Source organism: Octopus sinensis, unplaced genomic scaffold (assembly GCF_006345805.1).
Source record: "Octopus sinensis unplaced genomic scaffold, ASM634580v1 Contig11448, whole genome shotgun sequence".
NCBI lineage: Eukaryota > Metazoa > Mollusca > Cephalopoda > Octopoda > Octopodidae > Octopus > Octopus sinensis.
The window spans coordinates 105001-117500 of NW_021832375.1; the positions used below are offsets into that span (position 1 = coordinate 105001).

The 12500-nt window shown below is 37.0% G+C and overlaps 1 protein-coding gene across 7 annotated transcripts in view; it reads left to right on the forward strand.

The window, feature by feature from the left end:
- LOC115228946 (E3 ubiquitin-protein ligase MIB2-like) overlaps positions 1-12500 on the forward strand; it is a 78148-nt gene that overhangs the window by 46093 nt on the left and 19555 nt on the right. For all 7 annotated transcript variants that reach the window (XM_029799390.2, XM_036499052.1, XM_036499053.1 and 4 more), the window contains 4 exons: positions 1591-1745; positions 2717-2753; positions 7012-7224; positions 10703-10878. In XM_029799390.2, the coding sequence (XP_029655250.1) occupies positions 1591-1745; positions 2717-2753; positions 7012-7224; positions 10703-10878 (581 nt within the window). The remainder of the gene's footprint in view (positions 1-1590; positions 1746-2716; positions 2754-7011; positions 7225-10702; positions 10879-12500) is intronic.

Sequence of the window (12500 nt, forward strand, 5' to 3'; positions counted from 1 at the left end):
GGCAATTTCCTCCACTAAATGTGGTGCTCCAGCATGGCCACAGTCAAATGATGGAAACAAGCAAAAGAGTAAAAAAGATCTATTTACATACACACACACACATGTATATATATATATATATATATATATATATCACAATCAAGGAACGGCCATAATAGGCCATTCACCCACTAGAAATAACAGCCAAAAAGCTTCAACCGCAAAATAACATTAATTCCGTAAATCAGGAGAAAATTAAAAAACATTTACCCTGAAATTCCTTAGACGATGCACCGTTTCTTCTACTGTTTAATGGTAAATTAACCTGATTAAATTAAATTAATCAATTTAATCAATTTAATTTAAATTTAATTTAATCAATTTAATCAGGTTAATTTAATCAGGTTAATTTACCATTAAACAGTAGAAGAAACGGTGCATCGTCTAAGGAATTTCAGGGTAAATGTTTTTTAATTTTCTCCTGATTTACGGAATTAATGTTATTTTGCGGTTGAAGCTTTTTGGCTGTTATTTCTAGTGGGTGAATGGCCTATTATGGCCGTTCCTTGATTGTGATATTGAACTTAAAAATGGTTTATGACTATTTAATTTTTTCCCACTAGGCCGCTGGGGGCAAAAGAATTCTACAAAATTTTTTTGCCTCCCTATATTGATTAATATATATATATATATATATATATATATATATATATATATATATATATATATATATATATAAATATATAGTGAGAGAGAGGCGCAAGTGTGGCTGTGTGGTAAGTAACTTGCTTACCAACCACATGGTTCCCGGTTCATTTTCACTGCATGGCACAATGTGCAAGTGACTTCTGCTATAGCCCCAGGCTGAGCAAACCTTGTGAGTGGATTTGGTAGATGGAGACTGAAAGAAGCTCGTCGTATGTATATATATATATATAAATATGTATAAATCTATATATATATGTGTGTGTGTGTGTGTGTGTGTGTGTACATATATATACATATACATATGAGTTTGTGTATGTGTGTGTGTGTTATGTGTGTCTGTGTGTACGTACGTGTGTTTGTGTGTCTGTGTTTGTCCCTCAACATCGCTTGACAACCGATGTTGGTGTGTTTACGTCCCCGTAAACTAGCGGTTCTGCAAAAGAAACCGATAAAATAAGTACTAGGATTCCTGGGGTCGATTTGCTCGACTAATGACAGTGCTCCAGTTTGGCCACATTCACATGACAGAAACAAATGAAAGAATAATAGAATAAATGTAACTATGAAAACACACACACACTCACGAACACACACATACACACACACACACACACACACACATTTTGCTGATCTATGTGTTTATTTATTGAGTTATTCATCCTATATGCGTGTGTTTGTGTGTGTGTATATAAATATATTTATATGTAGATATGTATGTGTGTATACGCGTGTGTGTATATACAATAGAAATCTCCATTACCTACTCCCCACCCCAATCATTCCACCTGTTTAATTAATTTCATTCCTTCTCTTCTCTTTTTCTGTGAGTTTTTCTTTTAATTCTTCACCACCCGACTCCCCTTTCAGACACCATTTTTAATGTTTTTATTCTTTTCTTTATAGGTTAATCCTCGAAATGTAAATGGTCAAACACCGCTGCACTGGGCCTGTGATCGGGGACACTTGCACATTGTCGAGCTGTTGTTGAGTCACAATGGCATCGATGCCAATGTCATGAACGACGATGGAGACACACCACTGCATGATGCAGTTCAGAAGTAAGTCCCCATTGGATCTGGAATATCCAAATCTGTTTCTTTTATGTTTTCAATAATGTTTGTTTCTTTTTCATTCAGTCATTCACGTCATAATCCCACCATGGGGTCATTGTCTTTCTTCTCTCTTTCGCACTGAAATAACACTGTAATCTACTTTATTAATTAATCATCACCATAATTGTTATTGTTGTTGCCTGACTGGACTCTTTACTTCATCTCGTTCTCCATTTCCTCAACGTCACAGGTTCAAATCCTCTCTCTTCTTCTTTTCATCCCATCTATAACTACTTTCTCTCTATTTCTCTTTTTCTTCCTCACTCTCTCTCCTTTGTAGTTTCCCTATTTACTCCGACCCTGGGCTAAATAGAGAATCATCCCCTTACAGTATTTACATTTGTCTCTTTTATGTTCCATGTTCAAATCCTACCAGAATATTTACTATCACTCTGGGGTCAATATAATCTGTACCTGTAATACCCAGGGGTTCCTTTAATAAACTGTCTTCCTTCTTTTCTCCTGTTCTTGTTTCTTATTACTTTTAGAGGAAATAAATTGTGTTATTTAATTTACGACTCTTTACGTTCAGAGTTCAAATCCTGCCAAGGTCAACTTCTTCTATCTTTGCAAGGTTGATAAAATACTATACCAGTCATGTACTGGGGTTCATATGATTACCTGTAGCCCTTCTTTCCTTCCTAAATTTCATGTTTATATAGGCTGACAGAATTCTTAGCAGTATTTTTCCTGTCTTTACATTTCTGGGTTTACTCAGGTGTGTATATATCATTGTTCTACTGTGTAGAGTGTGTATTGAATAAATATATATGTGTGTGAGTATGTGTGTAATAATTGCTGTAATTAAGTTATTGTGACCTAATTACATTTGTTTTCTTTAATGACCTAATAACTATTATCTCAAGCTGTGTGATGTTTTTTTTTCATGTTTTTCTTTCCTCATCCATTACTTTCAGACGAAAATATAAATTGGTGTTTCTATTGCTGAACCAGGTTAGTTAATAAATATATATTATATACACTCTCCAGTATTTTATCGATCTGTATAATATAAATATTACCAATGTACCAGTAAAATAATGGGAATATATATATATATATATATATATATATATATCGAAATATATATATATATAGCGAAATCGAAATCGAATTGAACCAGCCAGGATCCCTGGTCTGGTGGTACGTAAAAAGCACTATCCGACTCGTGGCCGATGCCAGCACCGCCTCGACTGGCTTCCGTGCCGGTGGCACATAAAATACACCAATCCGACCGTGGCCGTTGCCAGCCTCGTCTGGCACCTGTGCACGTGGCACGTAAAAAGCACCCACTACACTCACGGAGTGGTTGGCGTTAGGAAGGGCATCCAGCTGTAGAAACATTGCCAGATAAGACTGGAGCCTGGTGCAGCCTTCTGGCTTCCCAGACCCCAGTTGAACCGTCCAACCCATGCTAGCATGGAGAACGGACGTTAAACGATGATGATGATGATGATATATATATATATATAAATTAATTATTTTAGACATTTGCCTGCGGCCATGCTGCGGCATCATCGAATTTTTAGTCAAATGTATCGATCCCAGTACTTTTTTCCTTTTGAGCATATCACTTATCCTCTCAGCCTCTTTGCTACACACACACACACACACACGCACACACACATACATAGGCACACACATAGATTTTGTTCAGCCCAAGGCAAGAGTAGAATATACCTGCCTGAGTTTCCATGCGGAGGGATTCAACGTAGAACCGTGTATGGTTGGGAAAAAAGCTCCTTACATTACAACCATGTATATATGGATGTGTGTGTCTATCTATTTCTATCTATCTATCTATCTCTCTCTCTCTCTCTCTCTCTCTCTATATATATATATATATATATATATATATATATATATACATATATATTATATATATATATATGTACATATACATATATATATATATAGATATAAATATATATATATACCGGAGTAAACACATAAATGTGAAACAAGGTGGAAAAAAGAATATATATATATATATATATATATATATATATATATATATATATATATATATATATATATATATGTATATGTCAATATATATATATAGAGAGAGACATATACATACATATATATATGTACTGGAGATGCATGGATTTATGGTTAGATCGTATGTGATCTTCTACTAGCACATGGCTGTCCACATAGTGGTTTGGTTTTTAGCCCTAAATATACACATGTATATATATATATATATATATATTTTAACCAATGATAGTTTTGATTGTTATTTTCATATTTGTGTATGTCTATGTGTTTGTTTGTGCGTTATCACCATCATCATCATCACCATCATCATCATCATTATCATCATTTAACATCAACTCTCCATACTGGCATGTGTCGGCTGGTTTGACAGGAGATTATGAGTCGGTGAGCTGCCCCACGTTCCTGTGTGATTTGGCATGGTTTCTACAGCTTGATGTCCTTCCTAATGCCAACCACCCCAGGTGTGTAACTGGTGCTTTCACATGCCACTTGCACAGGTGCCACTTGCATGACACCGATAATGGCCACGACTACGATTCACGGATGGTTGCCATTTAAATGGCACCACCAACGACGATAATTCCCAGGTGCCAATTTACATGGCACCATCAGTGGCCACAATTACGATACCCAGGTGTCATTGACATGGCACCGGAAGCGAACAGCCACGGCTATGATGCACGGGTGCCACTTATAGGACACTGGCACGACCACATCCTTATCATCACTTGGCCTGACATCTCCTCTCCCGCAGAGAATATCACCAGGGCTCTCGGTCACTTGTCATCTCTTCCATGATGCCCATCGTTCGGAGATCATTCTTCATCAACTCATCGAAAGTCTTCTTGGGTCTCCGTCTTCCAAAGGATCCTTCCACAGTTAGAGATCGGCACTTTTTACACAGTTGTCCATGTCCATACACATCACAAGACCATACCGACGCAGACGTCTCTCTTGCACACCACATTTGATGTCTTCAATGCCCAGCCTTTCTCTCAAGACCCCCATACTCTGTCGTACATGCACACTGACATTTTACATCCAGCGAGGCATACTGGCTTCATTTCTTTCAAGCCTATGGAAGTCCTCAGAGAGGTCACATCCCATGTTTCACTGACATGTAACATAGTTGTTTACACACAGGCATCATAACGTCTGCCTTTCAATCTCAGGGAGACGCTCTTTGTTACCATTAGAATTAAGATTACTCTGAACTTTGCACATCTTATTCTTATTCTTGCAGCTACACTCAAGGAAGAACAAACCACACTCCTGACTTGGCCACCTAGATAGCGGAAACTATCAACTCCCAGTAGCTTACCTACCTGGCAATTGATGGGCTCTATTTTCTCTACAGTTGTGCTGTTTATTGTACCTGTGCACCTTCCACACAGAAAAACTATTATCCCTGTTAACCTTCCTCTGATATTGCTGCAACACTTATGTGCCCATACCTTACACTGGGCACATCTTATGAACTTCCTACCTACGCTTTTTCTACAGATCGATCAGTGCCATCTTCCTAAGGGGATTTGTGAATTGTCCGCTTTCCTACTTACTAAGACTGGTGTTTGTTAGAATAAGTTTAGGGTCCTTTGATTCTAGTCCTTACTGATATACCTAAAATTTACCTAGTTCTGAAAGTTATTCAGCTATGATAACAAGGTCATCAGCATTGGGGATCTCCTAGAAGCAGTTCATCTTAAATCCCTCTGTTATTGCCTGGAGGACTCTGATAAACAGGAAGGAGCTAAGGACTAATCCATGGTGAACCCCTACTTGTACCCTAATTGATTGCTACACACGATGCCAAACCTCACCTTACTGACAGCATCCCTGTACATGGCTTGTAACGCTCTCACCAACCATTCGTCCATCCCTAGTTTTTGCAGTGACCGCCAAATAAGGGATCAAGGGATCCTGTCAAAGCCTTTCTCCATGTTTAACAAATACCAAGTACAAGGGTTCATCTTTGGCTAGGTACTTCTCCTGCAGCTGCCTTACCAGGAATATAGCATAAGAGGTGCTTCGCTGTGGCACAAAACCAAATTGCATCTCTTCTGGTCTAACACACATCCTAATTATTTTGTCTGTGACCCTCTCTGTAATTTTCATTGCTTCCTCTAATAGTGTGATACCTCTGTAATTCTTTCCGTGAAAGGCATCATCCACCCTGTATGTGTGTGTGTGTGTTGTGTGTGTGTGTGTGTGAGTGTGTGTGCGTGTGTGTGTATTTGTAATTATTTGGAATTTGTGTATACATTTAGAAGTATGCCGCTTAAAGATCTTTCGCTGATTCGGTTACCTCATGTCATCCACAGTTGAGCTATAAGTGACACTGGATCTACCTCATGTATTCTGCAGTGTTCGTTCAGTTTATAATGACTGAGGGAAGCAGAAAATGGAGTTAATGAGAATTTTTATTCATCACAACGATTGTTTCAATCCATCTTGCATCGGGCCCTTGCAGGTAGGATATTGTATAACTGGTTGTGGTACATCCTCCGGTGCAGATGCATGTCATCGGGTGTCTTCTTTTAAAGAAGATACCTCTGTAAATATATTCGGTTTCGTTTGGAATGTTGTTGTTGCCAGAAGGCTGTTGTCTCTCATGTTGTAATCCAAGAAGCTCCTAGCAACAACATGTCAAGTGAAACTGAATATATTTAGTGAGGTATCTTTACATTAAAACAAGGCACCTGATGAGATGCATCTGCACTGGAGGATGCAACACAACATGTATAGTAGCCCACCCGAAAGCGACCGATGCAAGATGGGTCGAAACGGTCGTTGTGATGCATATTCTCGTGAACTGATGTTTATGTGTGTGTGCGTGCGTGCGCATTAGTTTTATGCATGTGGACGCTAACCGGCTCAGCAGTTTTATGAACCCCTTATTAATGTAGCAACGTCAAAAGTAAACATTAGAAATTATAATTCTTCTTTACTTGACTTGAATCATGTGTTTACTCTAGTTCTGTTGCCCTACAACTTACTATAGTGAGGGGCAAATGTAGGACATCTTAATATGTTTATCATGTCTCTAACACACAGGTTATAGAAGGTCCTTATGGAAGATTTATTTCACTGACAAACATCAAATGTATTTGATCAGTTTGATCTAGTACCCAGTAGAAAACTGTAATGACATTGATATCAACCCTGATTTTCATGTAAATTTTCATTTTCCATTTTTACCTCCACAAAGGATTCGGTGAATTTAGAAATTGTGAACAAAGAATATAGGACACCATTGCTTGAAGCTGTCTCGGACGGTCACCTCGGAATAATTCAGAGGCTGATAGCCAGGGGTGCGAATGTAAATGCTGTCGACCATGGAGGAAATAATTGCCTGCACCTGGCGTTAAAAAGAGAAAACAACTTTCGTTCTGAGGTGGAGCACATGACCATGTTAGATCAGGTAAGTTTTCACATTGTTTGTGACTATGTGTGTGTGTGTGTGTGTGTGTGTGTGTGCATTTGTGCGTCTGTGTGTGTGTAAAATAGACAAACTGACAGAGAAAGACAGACAGAAACAAACATTGTTTATATCGCAATTCTCACCTACCAACCCCATCCTCCATTACCATTTCCTGATCCAGTCACAATGGTAACCCTTAGTTATATTATTATGTAACAAACACTATTCTCTGTTCCGTCCCCTTCCGTCCTCAAAGGCACGACCTCTCCATGGTAGAGAAGGTGATCCATCTCGAATGTTGGCCATACAAACACGGTCATCAAAATTTGAAGGAGAAATGATCTATTCAAGACAGGAGATATTATTCTGAATTAACAATGATACTGGGTAGAAGAGAGGTTTATATGATAGACAGTAACATTTATAGTGCTGGGGCCATGATAATAAATACATCTTGTCCATTCCATGAAGAATTCTGCCTGAAACAGCTCTCTGTCACATTTCTTTTATATAATACTAGCAGCATAGCCCGGCATTGCCTGGGTATGTAAGAGCCCCTAGTAGGCAACGACTAATCCCAATCTAGTCCTTTCCCTCTAGGGAACGAAGGCGCATGTGTAGGTTGCAATATCTTCTCTTCACTCGAATACTTCTGTGTATACGATGTTCCTAGCTGTCCCTTTGGGCGATAAAAAGGTCGAGTTGCGTCCTCTAGACAGAAGATGTGTTGCATATAAAAAGCTTAGATTCTCGACCCCATGTCGAATTTATCGATTTTTTTCAGAACTGGGGGAACTTTTCAAAATTTTCGCTGCGTTAGTTTTGAATTATGACATTGGGCTATTCCCATATGAATAAAGCTCACTACAGATGGCTGACGACTATTCAGGCAGTTGATGGTCATCTGTGTATTGTTGTAATGTCTACTTTGGTGAGAGGAACCTACTCTGGCAGCCAGCGACCTCCCCACCTACTGGAATAGTCCATCAGACTAACACTGAACAATTTATCAACCTGCGTTGGTGTTCTGCCTCAACTGTGACACCGATTCTTACTTCCCTTACTTCACTTTCTTCATCAAAAGATGTTTCCTTATTAATTCATCATCATCATCATCATGATAATGTATCGACTGTTTTCAAAGCTGGCATGGGTTCGACGCTTTGACAGAAGCTGGTCAGCTGAAAAGCTACCTGGGCTCCATATCTCTTTACGCATGGTTTCGACAGTTGGACGTTCTTCCTAATGCCACCCAATTTACATAATGTACTGCGTGCTTTTGTGCAGCACCGACACGGATATTTGTATGTGACACCAGCATGGGTGATTTTTCCGGAGCATCAGCGCCCATGATCTCACAAGATTAGGATATCTCAGACGAAGAATGATACAGGGGTCATGACAGTATGCAAGGACAACGACGACTAGCTTGGCATATCATCTCAAGTACAGCAGACTGCCAAAAGTATCGCTCCCATTTCATCCCCTCTGTGAGGCCCAACGTCTGACGGTCCTTTCTCACCACATTATTGCACGTCTTTCTGGGTCTACCCCCTCCACACATTCCCTCCACAATGAGAGATCACCACTTCTTGATGAAGCTATCTTCATCCATATGCATCACATAACCATACCATGGTAGACTTCTCTCTTGCGCACAAAATCCGATGCCTTATATACCCTGATTTCTCTCCAATCCACTTAATTATAGAAACATTATTGATCTGCGTGGATATGTCTATGTGGTGTTGATTTAGTTGTTATGTCTGAAGGCCTTGCTATGTTGTTGCTGTTCTCTTTTCTGGTATAACTTATATTATTTGTGGTGTTATTCATATCTATAAAACAGTCCTTTGACGAAACTTTTATGCACATTTTGCTTTGGAGGTTAATGGCAGCCAAACCGAGGCAAGGATCGAGCTGAAAATTGGCAAGGATACTAAATGCGTGGTGAGAATGAGACCCGCGATGGTTAAAATTCTCAAGCTATAAGATGTGGTTGCTATGGCAAAAAGAGTGATTTTTTGATCCCTCTATAACGACGTCTCTCTGTCACTCTTTCTTCCACCACCTCTCTCACTGTACGTCTGTCTGTATCTATAGACAGAAAGCCATGACAACCGCAAAAGTTTAAATATTCTCGCCACAGGTCTTTTAGAACGGTGAATTAATATCGCCCACCTCCATCGCACAATCATAACAGATATTATTAAACAGATATATTGTGTTAATTTATATATATACTGTGTGCATATGTGGTTGGATTGTGCTAAAAATATGCACACCTATGTTAAAAGTGCTAGTGAGTTTGTATTGGAACTTCGAATTTGCTCAATTGAAAGGCATGGACTCTAGGGCAAAATCCCTCATCTTTTAAAATGTGGCCCGCTTAGACCCGAATGAAATCGGGTTATAATACCAAAACTAGTAAAACAATAATAAACTATTTTAATCCCGAACAAGGCCGGGTATGTATTTCTAATCTATCAAATGAAGAAGGCGAACGATGATACAAATTGGATTTTTTTGTAAAAAGATGTGTAATTGGGCCTGGAAGGGGATTACAATTTAAAAGAGGGGGTAACTTGCGGTGAGAAATTGTTTGAGAGACTTTTGGGGCGCTACTGTGGTCGTTTTGGTGTGAAAATGGGGATTTTATTGATTTTGGGGGACAATTGGGGGTTTAGATTGGACACCTTTTGCCCGATTTCAATCAAATTTTCAACATGGTAAAGTAGAAGATTTGTAATTTAAGCACGGAAATCTAATTTTTTTATAAATGGGAGATAGATAGATAGAGAAAGATAAAAAGTAAGAGAAAGTGAGGGAGAGTCCGAGATAAAGGAAGAGTAAGAGAGTGGGGATGCGAGAGAGGAACAATGAGGGTGAATATGGCGATAAGAAACAAAGGAAGCAACATAAAGTAACAATCACACCCTCACCCACGCGTAGAGTGGGTCACCTTAAGCTAGTACTTATATGTACAATACTCTTCCGTAAGTATTTCTCTTGCTGTGGCCATTTGGCTTTATCAAGCCAGTTGTAGAGATAGGTTCTTGTTGGTTTGTTGTCTTTCATTATTGTGACATTTCTGTCCTTATATTTTGTATATTTGACATGATGTTATAATAACTTTATATTGTGTTTTTATTGAATAGTTTGTGACATTTGTGATTGGCAAGTAAATATTTACTCATTAAATAACATTGTTAAGCAATAACGTTAACCACTAATGTGTGTTTTGTTCAATATAATGATCATAGTTTTTGTCTTAATGTAGAACGTAAAGTAAAACAAATGATAATGAAAAGTGGACTCAACTAAGAGATGATGTAAGAAATCAACACTGTGTGAATAGTTTAATCACTGGAGAAACAAAGTATGTGTAAATGTAGTTGAACTGTTGTGTAATTTGGGGTATCTTTAGTATATGTTTGTGTAATCTTTAACTCATCATTTTATATTTCATCATTTGTAGTACTGCGTAGAGCTGGAACTGGGAAACGAAGAAAGGTACTCTGGCGTGGTGCTTGCCAGTTACCTAGCCCACCACGGGGCCAACTTTTACTGTAAAAACAAAAGTGGCAGAACACCATTGGACCTAATAAAAAAGGAAAATTTAAAAAAGATGTTAAAGACGTTATTCTCACCGCAGTAAGTATTCACTGGCAATGACAAGATAAACCATTACATTTTCTGTTTTGTATATAACCATGTTTATATGTTTATATTGTTTTAATTCTACTGATACATTATACTGTCTTAGTAGCTTAATGAAAGGTTAGACAACAACAGTAAGAAGAACAATAAACAATATGCAGTTGTTAAGCTAATTAAAGAAAGAACACTATTTTGATTACATTCAAATGATTGTTTGTGTTGACTGTTATACCTCTCCTAAAATCCCCACCCACCCCTCTCAATTCCCTATTTTAAAGATTTGGGACCAATGAGGAAATGTAGAAGTAAATAGTGAAGTGATGGAATTTATCTCTCTACCAACAGATTTTCCCTCTGTCTTCTCTGTCCCACCCAGTCATGTCCATGTGAGCTATCCTGAGAAAATCGCTACAAACACATACAATGAGTGTACATACACGAATACATACATACATACATACATACATACATACATACATACATACATACATATATACACACATATATATCTATATACACACACATATATATATATACATATATATATACATACATATATATATATATATATATATATATATATATATATATATATATATATATATATATATGCATATATATATATATATGTGTGTATATACATACATACTTATATATATATATATATATATATACAAAAAAGGGTGAAATATAATTAATTTAATAAAATCAATAAATATCACCTAGTAGATTTTTCGGTATGGAAAAGACCATATTTGGTAAGAATTATATTAATTATAATAAAGGGTTAATTGCAGCAAGTTGCTCAAAACCACATACCGAAAATATTAGAAATAGCAACCAAATAGATCACTATTTCTCCAACTATTAATCGAAGTAAGGTGAATAAAGTCAAAATATGCAGCAGAATATCAAATAGTGACGCAGTACGACCATTTCAAGCGAGTCCATTGACTTGAAAAATGCAATTATTACATCAATTTAAATGCAGTGCTATCTTCAGCTGCACAAAATAAATAGTATTTTTTAACAAGTAGGCTACATTAATGTTATATTAAAAAATCATGTTTATGTGTCCATTTATTAAAAAACTCCATTTAGTTTGTGCAGCTGAAGATATAATTGCATTTAAACTGATGTAATGATTGCTTTGTTCAATTAAATCGAGTCGCTTGAAACGGTCGTACTGCATTACTACTTGTTATCCTGTTGCTTATTTTGATTACACACACACATATATATATATATATATACATATATATATATATATATATATATATATATATATATATAATATATATATACATATATATATATATATATAATATATATATATATATATATATATATATATATATATATATACATATATATATATATATATATATATATATATATATATATATACATATATATATATATATATATGTGTATCAAAGACATGTATCACATTATAGCAGGTTTGACAAAAAACCGAGTTTCATTGGGAGAGTAGATCCTCATAGGCGTATATGACATTGCGAGACTCCAAAACAAATCGTGCATACCGTTTTTTCACTCGATAAAGAATGAGTGAAAAAACGGTAAGGACGATTTGTTTTGGAGTCTCGCAATGC